The following is a 23,898-nucleotide window of genomic DNA, read 5'->3' on the forward strand; positions in this document are numbered from 1 at the left end:
TATGTGCATGAGTGCATATCGTTAGAGACGGCACCGAGAAGCCTGGCCAGGTTGGCATTCCCAAAGCAAGGAGCACGCCTGAGCACTGTCATGCTTGAGTGTTGACTGGGAGTGGTGAGAGAGCGCTTAAAAGCAGCTCCCTCTTGTTAACAGTGAGATGCTCTGAGGCTCGAGTCTGGCGATCAGATGGCAGGACAGCCAGTAATGTCATGAAGCTTGCGGGGACTCATTTCTGGCATTAAGTGCCATTAAGTATGGCCACTGTCTCGTCACCATGGCCATCGAGAAACACCCCACCAATCGTGCCCAAAATAACACTTTGAATTTTTTCCCATTAAATCGTGCCCTTTGTTACTGATGGCTAACTACCTGTTTCTACAAATTCTTTCAAAGTTTGTTTGGCGAGGTGTGATGGGAAAAAGCATGAAGCATCCTAATAATTTGCATTATTACCATGGCAGAGCAAAATCGTCCACACAGGTTGCTCCCCCATTCAACAATGGAAAAACATTCTGCTTTTGGAAGTCTGCAATCAAAGGTTTGATGCTATTTCCCAGCAACTCAAATATCATGATATATTGGAATGTCAAGCAGCGCAACATTCTGACTGTTACAGCAATATGGAAGTCACCTTGCACTGAAGCTGTATTACTAAGATGGAGAGAACAAGGACTCCAGAAGAAATACCTTCAAGAAGTAGTCATGAAGTAGGCACCTTAAAACGGAGGTGCACTAATGTTATATAAAACTTGATATAACTGACCAACTGGAGTAGTAATTATTCAGACTTCTCTCATTGGCTATGAGTTTTAGACACACATTTTCATATACAATCATCTAATCATTTCCTCATTATACAAAAATCCCTGAGCTAATAGACTCCAAGTTCATGCTGTCACCTTACTTGTGTCAATCTGCCTCCAGGCAAGTCAAGCTCCAAACAAAATATTTCACCGTGCTCAGTCTGTGTTGCTGAACAAATTGCTTGTGATACACACCAATCTATTTTAAAGTTGTCATGTTTCTGGCTTATCCTGGGGCAGTCTTTATTTTCCCAATGACCTCCATGAACTCCAATTACTGGTCATTTCTTGTGTACCCTTCACTTCTCTCCTCTTCCCCCCCCCGCCACACTCCCATTCCCCACATATGAAAATTCATTTCACATCCCAGCCTCATGGCCAATGGAACCAGATTAGGTAGACAAGACAACTGATTCATCACAGCAACAAATGCCATGAACCCACACACATAACAGAATTGGATAATTTCAGACTCCGCACACACGACCCGGGGGAAAGTGGCCCAGAAGCTCAGGTTTTCGGTCTGGGCATGGGGTGGGGAGGAGGTAACGGCTGAAAATGGACAGATCGACAGCCCCAGAATGAGTGCAGAGACTGCCGAGTGAGGTGGGATGGGAGGAAGATTTGCCTTGGTGCACTGGTACTGTAGTGAAGTTTTACCCCAAATACCCAATAAAACTTAAAACAGCCGTCTAGCCCACACCCCTCACACCTCCTTTGTGGCCTCTTTGTGTCCTCTTTACAACTTATTTCTGTGTCACAGCCAATTTAGCAAACAAAGGCGGGATTCACCGTCCCACTGCACCCTTTTTCTGGTGCAGCACACCCCTGCCAGCAGCGGGGTCCTCTGTCCTGGTAGCCGGCCAATGAGGTTTCCCATTGTGGGGACCCCCATGCCGTCAGGAAATCCGCAAGTGTGAGTGCGCTGCCCGCAAAGTGGAGGAGCACGCTGACGGAGAATCTGACTCATACCCTTTGGTCCCTTCATCCAAATCATTTAGATAAATTGTAAAAGTTGGAGCCCCAGCACTGAACCCTGTTGCATCCTGCCAACCAGAAAAAGGCCCATTTATGTATAGCCTCTGTTTCCTGTCAGCTAGGTCACCTTAAATCCAAGCCAATATTTATCCATGAAACAAGCTATCATTTTTCACAATAGGTTTTGATGTGGCATCTTAACAAATGCCTTCGGGAAATTAAATACAGTACAATCATCCTGGTTCCCCTTTATCCATAGCTCATCTTACTTCATCAAAGAACTCCAATAATTTCATGATTTCAACTTTTTACAAAACCAAGTTGACTCTGCCTGGTTAGGGGCAGCACGGTGGCGCAGTGGTTAGCATTGCTGCCTCACGGCACTGAGGTCCCAGGTTCGATCCCGGCTCTGGGTCACTGTCCGTGTGGAGTTTGCACATTCTCCCCGTGTCTGCGTGGGTTTCGCCCCACAACCCAAAGATGTGCAGGGTAGGTGGATTGGCCACGCTAAAATTGCCCCTTAATTGGAAAAAATGAATTGTGTACTCTGCCTGGTTAGCCTAAACGTTTCTAAGTGACTTGCTATAACGTCTTTAAAAAAGCTTCTAACATTATGATGTTAAGCTAACTGTCCTGTAGTTTCCTGCTTTCTGTCTCTCTTCCCTTTTCAACAAAGGAGTTTCATTCTCTATTTTCTGATCTATGTTTCCCAAATCCAGGGAATTTTGGAAAATTAGAATCAATGTATTGACTATCTGCCAAACTGGCACCTGTCAGCCTGTCTCCCTGTCAGTGCCCCTGGCAATCTGACAGCGCCACCCAGGCACCATGGCAGTGCCATCCTGGGTGGCACTGCCATGGTGCCAGGCTGACAGTGTCAAGGTATACTGGTGACAGTGGGAGTGCCAGGGTGTCACCCTGCCCAAAGTCCAACCACCAGGGGTCTCTAATGGCCTGGGAGAACCCCCCAGGTGCCATTACGGCTGGACCATGTTTGTGTGGACCAGTACTAAAGGGTGCCCTGGTGAGGTCTCCCAGGCACAGCCGGTAGGCCACGGGTGCCGGGAGAATCTGGCACAGACATGTGTAAATGAGCCAAATCATGCTCCTCGTATGCAGAACTTGAGTTAAAATTTGCCCCAGGGCAGAACACAGCAGGAAGTCTGTGCAAACACTGTAAACTGCATCAGCAATTTTTAATTGCAGCAATTATATAGAACTATTTAATGAAACATAATTTAAATCTACAGTTACATAAAATAATTCAGGTACCTTAAAAATATCAGATGCTATCCTACATAGAGAGATAGCCACAATACAAATATTATAAACTAAAATCAAACTCCCAGTAACATAAATAGGCTGAGTAATATGCTAAGCATAAGCTGTGGCTCCCTTTGATTCCAGATTGCACTCTATGTCAATGTGTAAATTAGCAGAATCGTGGTTGTATTATTTTTGTAACAGTGAATCACCAATGCTATTTGAAACTAATTGGTCAAGAAGTTAACATTAGTTTCACCAGTTTGGACTTTTGTTCCTTTATAATGATGCATCCATAATCGCAGTGCCATATTTATAATACAGAAGTCACAGAAAGCCATGCAGAAATAATTTTAGCAATTACTTATGCAACTCCAGAATTTGCTGAAACTTTTGCCCTGATTTTATGGGAGATGGTCGACAGGCTGGAAAGTCGGAGTGGGGTTGGGGGACTGGGTGCTTCAGTCAGTCATGGAAGCTCAGTTAACTGCCTGCATTGGGACCTCTGTCCATTTAAGAGATGAAATTTCACCCACAAGAGCTGCCGGCCAATTGGGGGATTGTCAGCTCTTCCGTTCCAGCAGTGTGACTGGGAGTGGTGGTTATTGCTGGAACTGCTGCAGGCTGGGAACAGGTGGCCCCAGAATTGAGGCAAATTGGGTCAGCTCTCTAAAGCCAAGCAGGTCCTGCGAGGGATGAGGGTTCCTTGGTGATGACTGGAGGGGGTCATTAAGCGGGGTGCAACCTTTGCTGCTAGACGACACGTCTGTAGGGAAGGCTCCAGACTATACCTAGTGGTCTCCCCCTTTGGTGAGTGCACACAGAAACATAAAGAGTAGAAAAATACTTTTCACTGTACCTCAGTACATGTGACAATAAACAAATCCAATCCAGTCCAGAAGCAGGCCATTCAGCCCTTCAAGCCTACCCCGCCATTCATTATGATCATGGCTAACCATCCAACTCCGTAACCTATTCCCGCTTTTCCCCCATATTCTTTGATCCCTTTAGCCCCAAGAGCTATATTTAACTCCTTCTTGAAAACATACAATGTTTTGGCCTCAACTGCTTTCTGTGGTAGTGAATTTGACAGGCTGACCACTCTCCGGGTGAAGAAATATCTCCTCACCACATCCTAAAAGGATTACCCCGTATCCTTAGACTATGACCCCTGGTTTTGAACACCCCCACTATCAGAAACTTCCTTCTTGCATCTACTCTGTCTAGCCCTGTTAGAATTTTATAGGTTTCTATGAGATGTCCCTCATTCTTCTGAAGTCCAGCAAATATAATCCTCACCGACATTTAAATCATAGAATCCCTACAGTGCAGAAGGAGGACATTTGGCCCATTGAATCTGCATCGGCCCTTGCTCCGATAGAGCACCCTACCTAGGCCCAATCCCCCACTCCTAGACCAGTAAACCCACCTAACTATTGGGCAATTTAGCATGGCCAATCCACCTAACCTGCACATCTTTGGTGTGTGGGAGGAAACCGGAGCACCCGGACGAAACCCATGTACATATGGAGAGAACGTTCAGATTCCACACAGACAGTAGTCCCGAGGTCAGAATCGGACCCTGGTGCAGTGAGGCAACAGTGCTAACCACTGTGCCACCGTGCCATCGGTGAGGATTTTGTAGACCTCAATGGAGTCCACACCGAGTAGTGTAAATGAAATCACATATTTTTTACAATAAACTATTAATTACAATACATGAAAGATCCCTGCCGGGTCTCTCTCGTCAGTATCAAAACAGGCCGCCTTTATTCAAGAGATAATTGAACATGGGGAGCTTGTATTCGGTGAGATTTACAGGGAGTCTAATTGTTGTCACCCCATAAGCCCCATGCTGGTTATGACATCGACTCAATCTCTCCTCAAACGTCAGTCCCGCCATCCCAGGAATCAATCTGGTAAACCTTCTCTGAACTGTTTCCATAGCAAGAACATCCTTCCTCAGATAAGACCACCAAAATTGCACACAATATTCCAGGTGTGGTCTCACCAAGATCCTGAATAATTTCTCCTGTATTTGAATCCTCTCACTATGAAGCCAACTTACCATTTGCCATCTTTACCGCCTGCTGCACCTGCATGCTTACTTCCAGTGACTGGTGTACAAGGATATCCAGGTCTCATTTCACATTCCTCTCTCTCAATCTACAGTTACTCAGATAATAATTGGCTTCTTGGTTTTTGCTACCAAAGTGATAACTTCACATTTATCCACAAAATACTACATCTGCCATGCATTTGCCCACTCACTTAACTTTTTCAAATCACACTGAAACATCTCTGTATTCTTTTCACAGCTCAGCCTCCCATCTAGCTTTGCGTCACCTTAAGATCTGGAGACATTACATTTGGTTCCTTCATCTAATTCATTGATACATACTATGAATAGCTGGGGTCTCAGCACTGATCCCTGTGGTACCACACTTGGAAAAAGACTCATTTATCCATATTCTTTGTTTCCTGTCTACCAACCAGTTTTCTATCCATCTCAATACGCTACCCTCAATCTCATGCGTTTTAATCTCTTTTGTGGAACTTTGTCAAAAACCTTCTCAAAGTCTAAATAAACCACATCCACTGGCTCCCCCTCGTCAACTCAACCAGTTACATCCTCGAAGAATTCCAGTAGTATTGTCAAACATTATTTCTCTTTTGTGAATCCATGCTGACTCTGCCATTGTTTTCCAAGTGCTCTGCTATCAAATCTTTTATAATGGACTCTAATTTCCCTACGACCGACGTCAGACTGACTGATCTATAATTCCCTGTTTTCCCTTTAACTTCCTTTTGAAATAGTGGGGTTGCATTATCTATCCTCAAATCTGTTGGAACTGTCCCAGAATCTATAGAATCTTGTTGAGGACCGTAGTCTCAGAATCAACACTCTCCACCTTGATGAAGAATTTTATCATATTACCGTCGCTCATCCACAAGGGGCCTCGCACAACTCGATTGCCAGTTATTCCTTTCTCATTACACAATACCCAGTCTAGGATGGCCTGTTCTCTAATTGGTTCCTCAACATATTGGTCCAGCAAACCATCCTGAATACACACTAGGAATTCCTCCTCTATGGTCTTGTTAATAATTTGATATGCTCAATCTATATGCAGATTAAAGTCAACCATAATTACAGATGTTCCTTTCCTGAAACCTCTAATTTCCTGTTTAATACCATTCCCAACATCACCGCTACAGTTTGGGGGCCTATATTAAATCCCCATCAATGTTTTTTGCCCTTTGATGTTTCTCATCTCTCCCCTTCCAGATTCCACATTGTGGGAACTAATATCCTTTATCACTCTTGCGTTAATTTCCTTTTTAACCAGTAATGCAACTCCACTGCTTTTTACTTTTGTCTGTCCCTCCTAACTACTGAATATGCTTGGATGTTTAAGTCCCATCCCTGGTCACCCTGAAGCTATGTTTCTGTAAACCCGACTATATCCTTTACATCCAGTTGCATGATTAATTTATCCATTTCATTGTGAATTTTGCCTGCATTACGGCAGAAAGCCTTAAGGCTTGTCCTTTTAGCATTTCTTGTCCCGTTCCTATTATTTTTCATTGTGGCCCTGTTTGAATCTAACCCTTGATTTTTCTGCCTAAGTGCGTCTCTTCTTCCCATTTCTGCCTTTTGTTCTTCTCCGTGTATCCCCCTCCTCTGACTCCTTGCGTAAGTTCCCATCCCCTGCCATTTTAGTTCAAACTCTGGCCAACCACTCTAGTAAATACTCACCTTAGGATCTCAGTCCGGGTCCTGCCCAAGTATAACCCATCCATTTTATACCGGTCCCACCTCCCCCAAAACCGGTCCCAATGTCCCAGGAATCTGAAACCCTCCTCCTTGTACCATCTCTTTAGCTGCATATATTACCAGCAGCGACGGAAGCCCTTAGTTGGCCACAAAAGGGCCTTGATTGGCCTAAGTGCAGGAAGACTGACCGTCACCTTCCCCACCACTGGTACTGTGGGCAGACGGTGGCACAGTGGTTAGTACTACTGCCTCACAGCTCCAGGGACCCGGGTTCAGTTCCGGCTTTGGATGACTGTGGAGTTTGCACTTTCTTCTGGTGTCTGCGTGGGTTTCCTCCGTGTGATCCGGTTTCCTCCCACAGTCCAAAGATGTGCAGGTTAGGTGGATTGGCCATGATAAATTTCCCCTTAGTATCCAAAAGGTTAGGTGCGATTACTGGGCTATGGGGATAATGTGGAGGTGTGGTTTTAAGTAGGGTACTCTTTCCATGAGCCGGAGCAGGCCTGATGGGCCGAATGGCCTCCTTCTGCACTATAAAGTCTGATTCTATTATTCTATGGTAAAATGCAGTGGAGGCTGGAAGGTGACAGGCATGGCTCACCAGCCCTTCGTCCGCCTAATTTTATACTTCCCAGTGTGCTCCCTAAGGTCTGTAAACCCCCAGCCTTTTAGACTGCTCTGCCATTCCTTTTGAACAAACAGCTATGCAAATAACCATCATGGCTTCTTCCCCCTTTAAAATCCATGTCAAACTCAATTTGCTGTATTAATGCCACTGCTAGTGGCACGGTTACTTCAACAGTCGCAGAATGACACTGATGGGGTTAACGTGTTTGGTGCAATCACAGGAATCATAGTTTCCTGTTTAAATGAAGCAAATATGTCAACCTCATTGGCTGATTTTGTTATCATTCAGTGGTGCAGTAATGACAGTGTCTCGTGGTGCCATCTATATCAATGACAAGGTTTGCCAAACCCTGGCCTTTAAATATCATCCAAATTCATTATTTTTCAATACGTTATTGGGAAGGTTAATAGTAATGCATTGTAAACATGGAGCTGGATTCTTCCGCCCTGCACGCCGTAAGATTGCCGCGGGCGGAACGCGGACCATATAAAGGTCCATTAACCTCGGGCGGGAATTTCTGGTCGCTCGGTGGGCGTGGCCGGAGCATCCTGCCCATGGCCACTTATGATCACAATGTCATTGATTACATCTTATTACAACCCAAGTAACAAATTAGAAATAGTACAAACTGCTTGAATAACTGAGGGACAAAAACCTCTGTTTTCTATATTGTTTCCATATTGTTTGGGCAACCTCAATGGAAATGGGGTGGCAGCTGGGTTTGGGAAGCGGCCCTTCGAATTAACTAACTGGCTGGATAGAAAAGGCAATTCGATGCTTTACATTTGATTCTGTGCCTGTTCAATCCTCCAACATCAATTTTAAACATTTCCAGATTTGAGAAGGACCACATCACCATGGGCTTTTAATTTGGTCTATAATGATTCTCTGTTGCGCGCAGTCCGCCGCATTCTAATCAATTTCCCAGGAGATAAAGGTGCGAATTTGCCACTGAAGATCAAGGTTAACAAGAGTTTAACTTCCATCCAGTCGCATTGTCGCAGCCAATTCCAGACAAATATCTTCACTCTTTGGGGAAGGTCATTCTCACTGTACCCGATTAAATGCAGCACCATGATTTTCACAATATCAGTAAAAGGTCTGAATACGCTGGAGTTCAATTTAAATACCAGGGCAATTGAACACAACTCTGAAAATGACACAGAAATCCCTTTGTCAATGTTACTGAGATCAGGAGGGAGATTAGTAATAGTCATGTGAAAAGCTTTTCTATTTACTAATGGAATATTCTACAACATTGATAAGAAACCTCCAAATTTATCAGAGCTTGAATGAATCAAAATTTGGTTTTCGCCTGATATACAAAAACCATTCAAATCAATTCTGCTTATTCGATCCTCCAAAATTGACCCAGGAATTTGTTACACCTGGGGAAAGGCATTACGTTTAAGTGCAGTTTTGGCACTTCTATTTGTGTTTCGCAGTGTGTAGGATTTATAAATAATCACCCTAAAGAGTTCAGTAAATCACCAACAGGGACAGAAGTTTCAGAACTAAAACTGTAATCTACATTCTGTCTTCTCCAATCTAACCTTATTTGATTGTATATTGGAGAGTAAAATGAGCCAACTAGGCTGAGTTTTTAAATTCTATGGGGGTGATGACTGTCTGCCTTACCCCCTCCCCCTCCCAATTACATTCAAAAATGGGACTTGGGCAGACAAAGATTAAAACCATCCAATACATGCCTGAGGCCCAATTGTCATTGGGATACAGAATGCATTGCCTGAAAGGGTGGTAGAATCACATTCAAACCAACTTGAAAAAGGGGTTGGAGAAAAAAGCTGGGGATGGAGGAATAGCAGCGGAGTGGGCGTGAGGTGGCACTAACAAATGAAGGATCTCCTTCTGTGCTGTATCATTCCATGATTCAACTTTCGGGTGGTCTTCGAAATGGGTAACTCGCGTTCCTTCCAAAAAAGATGGGGGTGTCAGATGGATGTACCTTTAAGAAATGGGTGTTTGTCAAAAAGCTGCAGTGATGTCAATGTGTTGGTGGAGCCGGGCTGTCTGTCTTTTTACTTTCGTTTTGAGCTGAAAAGCTGCTTTGTGGCTCTGTTTTTGGTTTCGTTTTGAGTTGGAGAGCTGCATTCAAACAAGAAGCTGTATCTCTCTCTCTCTCTCTCTCTCTAAAGAATGTCTCCAGATCACTTGATGATTTCAAAGTAATACTTGTTTCTGTAGAGAATTTAAACCTGCTGTCTTTGTTAAAAAATGATTTAACTTATGAATGTTACTAGGAAAGGTATTAAGGGTTACCTGTAGAGTATTGTATCTGTGGGGTTACGTGTGTTGGTAGTTGATAAGATGTTTACTGTGTGTTTATAAAATGTTAACTGAGTTCATAGAATAAACATTGTTTCGTTTCAAAAATACTTAAGGTCTCTGTTGCATAACACCTGGAGAGTGGACCCTTGTGCTCCCCATAACCAAAATCTATTAAAATTCGTAGGTCAGGTGATCTCCCTGATATACTTTGGAGTTTTCTAAATTCTGGCCCATAACAGGGGTCTTATTAAAATACTTAAACTGCAGCCTCAGGCTGGTTTGTTGAATATTGGCCGCTCTCAATATTCTGCTGATAAGACTCAACCAAGAATAAGGTTCATCACTTATGCTGCCTTGGGGTGGGTATGATGGACACCTGCCCCTTTTGCAACACAACTAAAATCACTCCTCATGTTCACTAAAAGAGTTACTTTGAGGTATTTGAATCATAGGTTTTCAACTTTGGAGAGTGATTCCAGAGTAACATCAGTTCTCTATACTCATCAACTCCCTAACAGATGCATCATTTTGTGCGCTAAAGGGTCTATATTACAAAGAAAGGTTGAACAGGCTGGGCCTTTATCCATTGGGTTATAGCGCAATGAGATGTGATCTTAAGATCCTGATGGGACTTGATTGGGGGGGATTCTGAGAAGATGCTTCCCCTTGTGGGGGGGTCTTCAACTAGGGGACACAGATTGAGAATAAGGTGAAGATGGGAAGAAGGACTGTCGGGGTGGGGGTGAGCCATTCTGCCCTTTGAGCCTTGTGCTATCATTCAATAAGAACATGGCTGATCAGTTTGTGGTCTGAGCTCCACTTTCACGTGTGTCCTCCCATTCTTCAGAAGAGGTCACATCAACAGAAATATTTAAATTCTACACAACTAAGAAAATAATTCCAATATTATATCTTACATCAGCACAGCAGGCATAGTTAGTATAGGCTCAAGATTGAAAAGAACAAATTGAAGAAGGATGTGTCAAGTATTTATTTGCACAGAATGCGATTACCAGCTGGATTGTATGCTAGTTGAAGTGGTTGAATTTTCCTCAGGATATGCGTAACATTTGCAAGCTCACAGTTATTATTCCAGCTCCATTTCCCGTGGCGGTGAAGCTTCTCCATGAATTGTTGCAGTCATTGTGGTGGTAACTGTGTTCCTAAGCTGGTGGTATTCCAGGAATTCCAGGCTTTTAGCCCAATAATGGTGAAGGAACAGCAACATATGCAAGTCAAGATGGTGTGTGACATGCGCCTGAGGTTTCAGGCTGTCAAGTGAGCACGATCAACAGGACCGGAGGTGGAAGTGCAAACTACTGCCGGCAGCAATCAGCCCAACATCAATTTCATGCTGGCTGGTCAATTAACAGCTGGTCAGTGTGAAATCCAGGCCGAGACAGGCTCAGCACTGCCTCAGCAGGGGCGGGAAGATGGCGTACGCCAGGACCAGCAAGGGACCATGATGATTGAGGAGTGCCCTGGACTCTCCTGTCCAAACGGGGCCTACACAGTGACCAGAGGACGCTGCCAAGGCCGTCAAGGCCTACAGGGCATCAAAGTAAGCAGTCAGCCTGCAATTCAGTTGTCAATGAGGAGTAGTGGAGTAACAAGACGTAGCACTCACAGGTGGAAATTTAAGTCACAATGATCATATCAGGGGGTCTCACAGGTGATGAATGTTTTCTTGGCACATGTGTTCAGTCATTTATTGAGTTGCCTCGTCCCACACAGTTATCCAATTGTCCATCACCTTTCTTGATTAAGTGTGGTAGCCTGCAGATTTTGCTCTGATGCTTCAACACCAGGCCCTATGAGGTCAGTCTCTGGCATTGCTGCTTGTAGAATGATAAAATCACATGGCTGAAAGACATTTTCATCGAAAACTAAAATATGAGATTCATGATAAAATGTTAGTATCTTCTTATAAATTGGAAGGATCTTTTTTTTCGAAAGATGAGAATATTGGCATTAAACTGTGAAAAGGATTGACTAATACTGCCTTGATTGTTCAAGCTGTGTGATTATAATGGTAAACAGCCAGGACAGGTAATGAAAATACCTTTAATCCAATTGAATTAGTTTGGTATTGGGCATGCCTATTTTATCAAGAGACAAGAGTGCCATCTGCTGCTTCCACTGAGGTACCACAAGCCCAGGAGGATGTAGCAGAGGCAAACAAATCTAGTCCAAAATTAGATTATTTTAAACTAGCTAAAGATTGATAGATGCTTTATATGCAGAAAAATACATCTGCAATAGAACTTAGAGATTTCCTAATCCCCAAGGTTATTACGTTTTTTTTTAAAGAATACCTCCGAAATCTTAAAGCCCAAAGCACGAACACTCAGATCTCCATCAAAACATTTTTTTTTGTATTCTCTTATCAAAGAAATTCCATCGAATCCCTACAGCGTAAAAGTAGGCCATTCTGCCTATCGAGTCTTTGCCGATCCTCCAAAAGAGCACTATACCTGGGACCATTCCCCCGCCCTATCCCCATAACCCCCCACACATTGATCATGACCAATTCACCTAACCTGCACATCTTTTGGACAATGGGAGGTAACTGGAGCACCAGGAGGAAACCTACGCAGACACGGGGAGACATGCAAACTCCACAAGTCACCCAAGGCCAGAATCAAGCCTGGATCACTGCTGTTGTGAGGCAGCAGTGTTAACCACTGCGCCACTCCTACACCTTTATTAAAATCTAACATGCACACATTTTACTTCCATATATTAATATATACTTGGTAACTATAATACTGCGTTTGCATCTCTGCAATTTCGTATTTCTCTTTGGAAATGGCTGACTCCGGATTGAGGGGTGGTGGGAGATCTCCAATTCTTTTGGTTAGCTGAAATGTTCGGGGTCTGAATGGCCCAGTAAAACGGTCCAGGGCATTTGCCCATCTCAATGACCTAAACTCCGATGTTGTTTTCTTACAGGAAACCGACTTGCGTGTCAAGGACCAGACCAGGCTACTTAAGAAGTGGGTTGGGTAGGTTTTCCATTCCAGTTTTAATGGCAGGGCCAGTGGCACATGTTGCTCAGGAGGTTCTGCCTTAACAAGGAGATGGTGCGGCACCTGTGCCATGTCCTTGCAGAGGTGGCACCACGTGGAGGAGAGGGTACCCGCTCCCGGTGACCGTCCAAGTCACTGCAGCCCTGAACCTCTACGCCTCAGGAGCATTCCAGGGCTCGAGGGAGACTTGTGTTGCATCGCACAAGCTACAGCCCACAAGTGAATCCGTGAAGTCACAGATGACCTGTTTGCCCGGGGAGTAAACTATATAAACTGGACCAGGCCCAACAAGATGCCTGGGCATCAGGATTCTCCGTCATTGCCGGACTGCCCCAGTTCTAGGGGGTAATAGATGACACTCATGTCGCCTTGTGCGTAGTGGGCCACCTGGGAGTGCCCTTCATCAACAGGAAGGGGTTCCACTCCTTGAACATCCAGCTTATGTGCTACCACCACATGAAGACCATGCACGTGTGTGCATGCTTCCCAGGGAGTGTGCACGACAGCTACATCTTGGGGCAGTGGGACATCTCCGGCCTCTTCGAGGACCACCTTAGGATGGCTGGTTGGCTCTTGGGGGATAAGGTATACCCGCTGAGGACTTGGTTAATTATGCCACTACAGAGGCCGGTGACCGATGCGGAGACCCGATACAACGTGGGCCATGCGGCCACCCGGTCTGTCATTGAGCAGTGCTTTGGACTCCTCAAAATGCGGTTCTGAGTCCTTGAAAGCCTCTGGTGGTGCACTGCAGTACACCCCCTAGAGGACTGCCCACTCCGTGGTCATCTGCTGAATCCTCCACAACCTGGCACAGCAGCGGGGCGACGTGATAGCAGTGGATCGGGAGGGACATGTTGCCATCTCAGAGGACGACGATGAGGAGGTGCCGGACCTGGGGGGAGGTGCCAACAGGACCTGCCGGCGGATGGAGGACAGGCGGCAGTGGTGAGGGTCTGGCAAGCCCGAAGCCTACTTCACATAGGATGTGACATCATCCATCATTCCCCTCTCCCCAACCCCCCCCCCCTTCCCTCCCCCCATCCCCCCCACCAATTCCTACCCTCCCAGGGTATGTGTAACATCACTCCAGGGTGATGAGACTGTGTCGGCATTGTCAACGGGCCACGGTCGAGGGCAGGGGGTGATGATAATCTGCAGAGAGCTCAGCGCCAGAGTTCTTCATTCAATGCCATAGTCTGACCCATACCTGCCTGCTGAGTGCTCGCTCACACTCATCACCTGCACGTGGTGTGCTGGGGGGGGGCGGGGAGGGGGGGGTGGGGGGGGGGAGGGGGGGAGTGGGGGAGCAGGACCTCCATGACTGGGGAGATGGGACATGGGATTGTTGCTCACCCCGCATTGCGGAGGAAAATGCCAAAATGCCATATTGGTCGAGGTCAAACAGATTTTAACGATGTACATAAGTGTTCCCAACTGCCCCACTCTCCTGATTGTGCCACCCTTCTCTCCCCACCTCTCCCAGACCCTCTCCCCACCCTTTCCATTGCGCCCCCCCCCCCTTACCCTCGAGTACTGGGTACAGTATTTGTCTCCTTATTTAAGGAAATATGTAAATGCTTTAGAAGCAGCTCAGAGAAGGTTTACCTGACTAATACCATGAATGGGTGGATTGGATTATGAGGAAAGGTAAGATCCTGAGGGGTATTGAGAAGATTGATGTGGAGCGGGTGTTTCCTCTCATCGGAGAATGTAGAACTGTTTAAAAATAAGGGTTGCTCATTCTCAAAAGACACTGGAAGCAGTCTTTGAATATTTTTAAGGTAGAGCTAGATTGATTAACAAGGGAGTGAAAGGTTATCGGGGGTAGACAGGAATGTGGGTTGAAGTTACAATCGGATCTTATTAAATAGTGGAGCATGTTCAAGGGGCCAAGTGGCCTACTCCTTCTCCTAATTCATGTGTTCATATTTTCCTAAATTACATAGGACATGGAAAATTATTCAAATGATCTAATCTTAGTCAGGCTGCTCATTGAACAATAGAAGCACAGGAATTAGAAGCAGAAGGGTTGGGCAATAAATGCTGGCCCAGGCAGCGGCACCCACATCCCATGAACGAATACAAAAGTAGGTAATTCAGCCCTTCGAGCCCGCTCTGCCATTCAATCAGGTCATGGCTGATCCCTTCCTGGTCTCAAATCCACCTCCACTTTTGATTAATGCTAGTTCAATGGGTAGGTTGAAAACCTGGACTGCAAATCAACTCTTTTAAAGATATCTCAGAAAATCAAGAAAATAAAATGCTCAACATTCCAATTTCTTAACATTATCTTATGATATACGGAACATAGATCATACAGGGCAGGAGGCCATTCGGCCCATCGAGTCTGCACCGACCCACTTAAGCCCTGTCTTCCACCCTATCCCCCTAACCCAATAACCCCTCCTGTCCTTTTTGTACACGAAAGGCAATTTAGGATGGCCAATCCACCTAACCTGCATGTCTTTGGATTGTGGGAGAAAACCGGAGCACCCGAAGAAATTCACGCAGACACGGGGAGAACGTGCAGACTCCGCACAGAGTGACCCAGCAGGGAATCCAACATGGGACCCTGGCACTATGAAGGCACAGTGCTAACCACTATGCTACCGTGCTGCCCCAGCAGGAACGTGGTACAAATCCTTGGATCTAAAAGGTAATCTATTACAAAACAATTGTAGCGCAGCACAAGCTATGTTCAAGTTAGTCTGGACAGGCCACCATGGAAACAGGATGTTGTCTGAATTCAACAATCAGTTGCTGTACAGTCTTCCATAACAGATCTTTCACTAGGTGTCTGTTGTATATTCCTCCATTTGTCTCATACAGCCACTGCAGAGGCAAGTCTTAGATCGCGATCAACATATTAACCTTACTGTGGAGTAGGCCGTAGTCCTGAAGTGATCCAAGTAAATTAGGAAAGTAATCATTCATATCATAATGGGTGTGGATAGTGAATGAATTAACTAAGTTCATTGTAAGTTTGTTAATGAAACATAAAGGTTAAATTACAAGATAAACGCAAATTACTGCAGATGCTGGAATCTGACACAAAACAGGAAATACTGGACAATCGCAACAGGTGTGTCAGCATCTGTGGAGAGGGAAGGGAGCTAATGTTTTGAGTCTGAATGTCTCATCAAAGCTGGAGAGATCTGGAATCAATCGGCCGGATTCTCTGTTCCTGAGACTAAGTGTTGATGCCGGGACAGGATTAGTGGAATTCTACGGCAGCAAAACTGGCACCGCACCTGGACCAGTTGGGGCTAGCACTGGCGACACGTGGAACACAATTGATTCCAATGGAAAATGGTGTAGGTATTCGCCGGGGTCAGGATTTGCACTCGAGAGGCTGACAAGTTGCAGCCCCATATGACCATTCCACTCCCCACACACACTCATCCCAGCCAATAAAATGGCACTGGCTCTGCTGGAGTGTGCCCATTATGTTGATTGGTCAGTTGGGGCCAGAGGGTATCTAGAGGGGTGGCCTGGGAACACCCATATGACCCGTGGCACTAAGTTCACAGTGGGCAGTCAGTAGCAATCGCAGCCGCGTGGCTGCCTGGCAGATTGCGGCAGTAATGTTCCGTGCCTGTCCACCCCAACCACACAGTCCACCTCCTGGCCATCCCACCCGATACTACCCTCAGTCCTGGCAGAAGCTCCGTGGACAGCGGCACAACTGTCAGCAAACTATGGCGATGTTGAACAGTTTCCATACCCCCTCCCCCTCCCCTCAGCAGCCATCGAGCCTGCCCATCGGGAACTCCCCCCAGTGGAGGCGGAGAATCTCAGAGGCCTCGGAGAATACCGGGTCAGGCCCACCAATAATATGCCAATGGTTTTACTGTATGTGCGGAGTGGAACACATTGACGCTGCTGTCGAGGCACCGGAGAATTGCGATTTGGCATGATACCAGCGGCGGTCACAATCTCGGTGTCATAGCTGGGTGCTCTTTCCAAGGGCCGGTGCAGACTCAATGGGCCGAATGGCCTCCTTCTGCACTGTAAATTCTATGGTCTAGTGACCACTACCTCGCAGAGACTGAATGCCAATGCTCAGAAACTTTCTAAAACCTCCCCCCGGACCATGAGCATCAAGCCATTGTTTCCAGGACTGTCACTAACTTCATCTCCTCTGGAGAGCTGCCCTCCACAGCTTCCAACCTCATAATCTCCCAACCCTGGACAGCCCGCTTCTACCTCCTCCCCAGAATCCCCAAACAGGATTGTCCCATCTTGTCAACCTGTTCCTGCCCCACTCCTATCTTCCTATCTTGATTACATACTCTCTCCTCTTGTCCAGTACCTTCCCACCTACATCCACGATTTCTCTGATGCCCTACATCATATCAACAACTTTCATTTCCCTGGCCCTAACCACCTCCTCTTTACCATAGATGGCCAATCACTCTATACTTCCATTCCCCACCAGGGTGGTCTGAGGGTTCTCCATTTTTTCCGCGAACAGAGGCCTGAATAATCTCATCCCCCACACCTCTCCTCCATCCTCTCTTTGTCCTCTTACTGAACAATTTCTCCTTCAACATTGAGGCAGCAAAGCGGCACAGTGGTTAGCACTGCTGCCTCACATCATGAGGTACCCGGGTTCAATTCCATTCTCGGGTGCCCTTTCTCCCCATGTCTGCCTGGGTTTCCTCCAGGTGCTCCGATTTCCTCCCACAGTCCAAAGGTGAGCAGGTTAGATGGATTGGCCATGCTAAATTGCCCCTTATGGTGGTGTTGCAGGAATAGGATGGGGGATTCGGCCTAAGTAGGGTGGTCGGTGCACACTCGATGGGTCGAATGGCCTCCTTCTGCACTGTATGATCCTATGTCTCATTTCCTCCAGACCAAAGGTGTGGCTATTGGGACCCACATGAGTCGCAGTTTTGCCTGTCTGTTTATGGGGTAATGGAACATTCCCTGTTCCAGCCCTATTCTGGCCCCGTCCCACAACTCTTTTTTCGGCACATCGACGGCTGTTTCGGGGCCGTTTCATGTTCCCATCTGGTGCTGGAAATATTTATTAATTTTTCTTCCAATTTCCACCCCTGTATCACCTTCACATGGTCCATCTGCGACACCTCCCTTCCCTTCCTTGACCTTTCTATTTCAATTTCTGGAGATAGACTGTCCACTAATATCCATTACCCACATCCAAACCCTCTGACTCCCACAGATACCTCGCCTACATCTCTTCAAACCCCACATCCTGTCAGGACTGCATCCCATTCTCCCAGTACCGTCGCCTCCATTGCATCTGTACCGATGAAGCAACTTTCCAAAACGGTGCTGCTGATATGTCTTCATTCTTCCTTAATCTTGGTTTCCACCGACTATGGTTTCCACCCATCTCCTGCACCTTGCTCTCACCCCTTCCTGTCCCTTCAGCAACCAGGATAAGGTCCCCCCTGTCCTCATCTTTCACCCCACCAGCCTCCGCATTCAAAAATTAATTCTTCACCAGTTGCGCCAACTCCACCCTGATGCCACCAAATACATCTTCCCCTCATTTCCCTTGTCAGCATTTCACAGGGACCGTTCCCTCCTACCACAGCACCAATAGCTCACTCTCTTCTCACAGCATCTTCCCATGCAATCGCAGAAGGTGTAACACCTGCCCCTTTACTTCCTCCCTGCTCACCATCTGAGGGCCTAAACACTCTTTTCAAGTGAGGCAGTGCTTCACTTGCACCTCCTTCAATCTGGTCTATTGCATTTGCTGCTCCTAATGCGATCTACTCTACATTGGAGAGCCTAAAGGCACATTGGGTGACCGCTTTGCAGAACACCTTCGGTCTGTCCGCAAACAGGACCCAAACCATTCTGCCGCTTGCCATTTCAACTCATCGTCCTGCTCTCATGTCCACATGTTCATCCTTGGCCTGCTGCCATGTTCCAGTGAAGCCCAGCATAAACTGGAGGAACAGCACCTCATCTTCCGATTAAGCACGTCACAGTCTTACGGACTTGACAATGAGTTCAAAAGGGGCGGCATGGTGACACAGTGGTTAGCACTGCTGCCTCACAGCGCCGAGGACCTGGGTTCGATCCCGGCACATGGTCACTGTCCATGTGGAGTATGTACATTCTCCCCGTGTCTGCATGGGTCTCACCCCCACAACTCAAAGATGTGCCAAGGTAGGTGGATTGGCCACGCTAAATTGTCCCTTAATTGGAAAAAAACAATTGGGCACTCTGAACTTATAAAAAGAAAAACATTGAGTTCAATAATGTCAGACTGTGAACTCTCTCCTCCACCTTCACCCCATTTGTGTTTCTATCACTTTATTTTTGTTTCTTCCATTGATCTGTTTTCCCCTCACCATTGTCTCCCCCCCCTCCCACTTGAACCACCTGTTCCCTGTTCCTGTTGACACACTGCTCATCTTTGTTCTGCCAGTACCACATTCTAATCTCTTTTTGTGCCACTATCAGCATCCTTCTTAGCCTTAATCACCCCCATTTACATTCCCTTTCTGTCCACAACACCTTTGTTAATCTCCACCTATCGCTGGCCCCCTATCCAGCCCCACCGCTCCCCCCCCCCCCCCCCCCCCCCCCGGACACACACAACAGTATAAATCTGACCCTATTTCCAATACTCTCCAGCTTTGACAGAGACGGTCAGACTCGAAACGTTAGCTCCCTTCTCTCTCCACAGGTTAAATTACAGTCCGCCGTTCCAAAAGTAACATTAAAAATTTCTTGATAGGGTCACACACATGGATATTTAATTATATAATGAATTATACTCTGAGAAATTATTCAATTATCAATGGATATGAAGAAAGTTAACTCAACAATATCATTTGCCGGTGGGATGTAATCAATTTGGTTTGAGTAAGCGCATTATAAACATGATTAGTCAATAGTCATCATTCCACATATTCATTACGGCTTAAATATTTTCCCTAAAAATGCAGAGAGCAGAACCATGTGGATAGGATTAAAAACTTATTTCTGTTCGATGAAAATGAATGGTAGAAATTGAAAATGTGAAATAGTTACCTTGGCACTGCAACAAATGTGCTAATTTTTCTTTCTGATTTGGACTATTTGACATGCAATGGAAGGCTGTCTTGACAATACATCTGAGCTCGTAACTCCTGCTGAATATCCACTTGTGATTGGAGATGAAGATTGGCAATCACGCTGCTATTCATAATTAGGTCTTGCACAAAGATCTGTGAGAATGAATCACCTTTTAATTGTTTAAGATGCTTATGGAGAATATGAAATGAGAAAAAAGGTACGCTTCCCTTGTGACTCACCTGCTACTTTGAATCAATGTCTGTTGATCAGGGGGTAAATGGAAGATTATGCTCCCAGGTCCATTCACTCTTCCATCTGACACTCAAATAGGCTCATACTTCCCTTCAGTCACAAAGTCAATGTGAACACCAATTTCACATGCTCAATGTTTTCATTCACAATGGGTAAGAACATCGTAGCTGTCGTTTCTAACAACAGCCTTTACACATGATACTGTCAGATATGTTAGTTGCGCTATAAATGATAGCCCCTCCACTCCTCCATTACTGAAAAAAAGGGTCTGAAATGCTCTCAACTGAAATGAAAATACATGGGCCATCTTACTAGATACAGAATAGGGTAATTCTAATTGTGGATGTGAGCCTAAGATGTGAGTTACTACAACCATAAGGAAACAAAGGTTCCATAATCGCATTTCATCGCATAAATGGCTACTCCACTTTGGGGCGAGCAGCTGGGATCATCTAGAACAAATATTTTTTTTAATTCTCCACAACGCAGGGTAAGAAAATTACACTTTGATAGAAATTTAAGGCTGGAGGAGATTGATGTTCTAAGCATTACCAAATAATTATTTGCACGCAGATGATAGTTTCGAAATCTGTTGACGACATTTGTCAAATACTAACAAAGCGCAGTTAAGAAATTAATTTCTACCTGAGCTGGCATTAGTTACAAAATATTAATTTAGTTTTAATGTTCATGTGAAACGGAAACATTGTAATGTTTTTTATTTCACTGCACAAGAATTCAGGAGACTAAATTTAAACACTAACCCCCTGAAACAATGGCCGGGATTTTATGAGGCCTTTGGAGGCAGGGATCCGAGGTGGGAAGGCTGTAACAATGAGGTTGGAAGGCATTGGATTGTGTGCCCAACACCTTCCCGCTGTCATGCCATTTTCCCAGCAGTGGCAAACTCACAGCAGCTTGTCTGCCCGGAATTCAATTGAGATGATTAGGGCTTCTTCCTGCCTTCACTGGTACTTTACCATCCGGTCAAATCTGGGACATCTCCCAGCAGGCTTCAGAGAGTGGAAGCTGCCTCTTTTCTGGGCATAGTTTGACCCATGAAAAGCCCTGCCAGCATGGCATTGGCACTGCCTACCCCTCGAGCCTGCGCCATTAAATAAGGTCATGGTTGATCTCACTGTCGGCCACAACTCCTCTTTCCTTTCTCCACCCTCTGATTCCCTTGTCAATCAAAAATCTTTCTAATTCAGCTTCAAAAACATTAAATGATCTTCTCTGCTCTCCGGGGAAGAGTGTTCAACAGGCTCACAAGCCTGTAAAAAAAAATGTCTGCACATCTCCACAAGAGGAAACATTCACGGTTACGTCCCTTCGGGATCTTATATATTTCAATGAGGCCACCTCTCATTCTACTAAAATCTAATGGATACAGGCCCGACCTGTCCAACTTTTCTTCATAGGATAACCCCCTCATTCGAGGAATCAGCTGAGTGAACCTTTTCAGAACTGCTTCTAATGCATTTATATCCGTTATTAAATAGCCTGCCAGGCTAGCCCTGGAGCCACACACTACCTTACTTTGAGAGTGGGTGTCCATCAATGTACTCTCTTTCCCTGGGTGCAGACACAGTATTGGCCACTACTCTCGGTGGTGTTGTTGAGGCTGTTGAGTTGCCGGCTTTCTCATTGGGCTGACAGCTCTTGGGGTCGAGCCTGATCCCAGGCTCTGGCAAAGCAGGGTGCCCCCAACACCCCTCCCCCTTTCCTGATGCTGTCCCCCCCCCCCCCCCCCCCCCCCACCCCACCACCACCCTTCCCCTCTTCAGCTCCTGCAGTGGGACATCTGCCCTGTCCAAAAAAAGCCCAGCCTAATAAAAGCCCAAAGAAAAGATGACTACCAGCAACAGGATACTGCAATTGAATCATATAAAACCACCTGGGATAACACAACACAAAATCCCAAATTGAAAAAGACCAAGAAAGTAATATTCTGGTACTCAGCCTAACACCCAAAATGAAACAAACCCATCACCCTATAGAGGATCTTTTTGTGTTCACTTCTGTGTAAACTTTGTTTTGTTCAAAGTTATGGCCTTGCTGCAGGGCAGTGAAACATTTTGTGTTTCCAGTATACAGTCAATGTTAAGTATTCTCAGGTATAACTCAGCCAGATCTTTTACAACCAGTCAAGAGGGTAGGCACGATCTTTGTTTGACCTCTCACCCAAAAGGTGGCACATTTAACAGTTCACTACTGAACTGTTAGCCGTTACATTTTCACAGATTCCATATACAATTCCAGAAAGACTGATCTTGATTCCTGCATTTTGTGCCAGTAAAATCATGTCCCTTACATGAAGAAATGGTAACAAAGCTGCTCCGCTGTTGATTTCAACATCAGGTTGTACCTGATGACACTTAGCTGATTCTTAGCACAGTGACGGATGTTCATCATTTACAGCATTGGGAGAAGTAAGCAATCCTTTTCAAACAGCCTTCAGTGGATTGCATTCCACAAACACCAAGGGCAGCAAAACATTGAGAACTCCGGACACAGAATAGAATGAAGCAAGCAAATCCAAACAAATAACTCGGTTAAAATGCAAAGTAATTATCATCAGTGCAACAATCCGAATACCTTCGGTTCAGTTAATTGATTCTCAGCATTTTGCTGACCATATCCAGCAGGTGGCAGAGCTAAACAAAGGAAAGGGTGGTCACTTACAGGAGTGCTGCCATCAGAGACAGTGTTCATGCTGATAGAAGTGCTCATCTTTCCTGATGACACGGAAGGTGGTGAGGGACTCCGTTTCTCCATGCAGCTGTGTCGGAGGGGCTCCTGGCGCTGCAGGTACTCACGCCATGCTCGCTGAATGCTATATTTTTAAAATATAAATTCAAATGTCACCAGAGGAAATGTATTGACAATAATTATAAGTAGAGATGAGGAGGGGCCCTTAGAATCTTGGTCAAAGAAATGTGTTTTTTTTAAGGTGGGTCATAAAGGACAGAATGGAGACGCCTGGCAGGAGGTTAAAGCAAGAGGGGACGATCTGTTTTAAAACACCGCACAGACTGGTAGGACTATTTCTCATTTGTTCCAGATACACTGAACCATGGACACATGGTTTCACATAAATTGTTCCACTTACACTCTGTAGCCATTTCTCCTTGTCCACTGCCTGAACATCATTGCTGCTGCCCTGAAAACTAATGTCTCCGCACTCTTGTTTGCTCCTGCAAGATCTTTCAAATCTGCAGCATGCTCCTTTCCTGCATACCCCAGACTGCCCTCCACAAATTGGCAACCACAGTGCACTCTCTGCATCCACGGAATCCCGTTTCCCTCTAATCCCTTCCTCATTAACCTTCACCCGCCGCATGCCCTTCACCTCTTCTACAAATCTCTCCATTGCCTCACCCCTTTCAATCTCTGCAATCATGTTTAGTTCTCTACTTCCGTTTGAATCTACAATCCTTCTGATTGAGGCCTCCTCTGATCTTCAATCATGCTTGGAGCTGCAGAGCCATCAGCTGTTTTGGTTGCACTCTCGTTCTCTAAGCCCTTTCGGTTGGCTTTCTCGCTCCCCACCTTCAAGGACCACCTCAAAATCTGCCACTTGTACCTAACATCAGTTGCCACCCATTGAATTTTCAGTCATGACTGCACCACTCCAGGCAAAGCAGATATTAAACAGCATCATGAGTTAGCAACACTTAATGTTATGAGGTTCACTGAAATCAGTGGTTAACACTAAATTGGTGGTGTGTTATGCCAACCTCTGTTGTTCATGATACACATTTCTCTGACCCAAATGGGTAGGGCTGTGAGGTTCCAACCTGACTGCAGGTGGGGCTATTTAAAAGACACAGC

General features: G+C 45.6%; 1 protein-coding gene across 1 annotated transcript in view; it reads right to left on the minus strand.

Annotated features, from left to right (window-relative positions):
• Positions 1-23,898, minus strand: part of schip1 (schwannomin interacting protein 1) — a 1,157,911-nt gene that overhangs the window by 805,133 nt on the left and 328,880 nt on the right. Inside the window, exon 4 of the mRNA XM_072474483.1 lies at positions 22,750-22,900. Coding sequence (XP_072330584.1) covers positions 22,750-22,900 — 151 coding nt within the window. The remainder of the gene's footprint in view (positions 1-22,749; positions 22,901-23,898) is intronic.

The sequence above is a fragment of the Scyliorhinus torazame genome, chromosome 14 (assembly GCF_047496885.1).
Source record: "Scyliorhinus torazame isolate Kashiwa2021f chromosome 14, sScyTor2.1, whole genome shotgun sequence".
Taxonomy (NCBI): domain Eukaryota; kingdom Metazoa; phylum Chordata; class Chondrichthyes; order Carcharhiniformes; family Scyliorhinidae; genus Scyliorhinus; species Scyliorhinus torazame.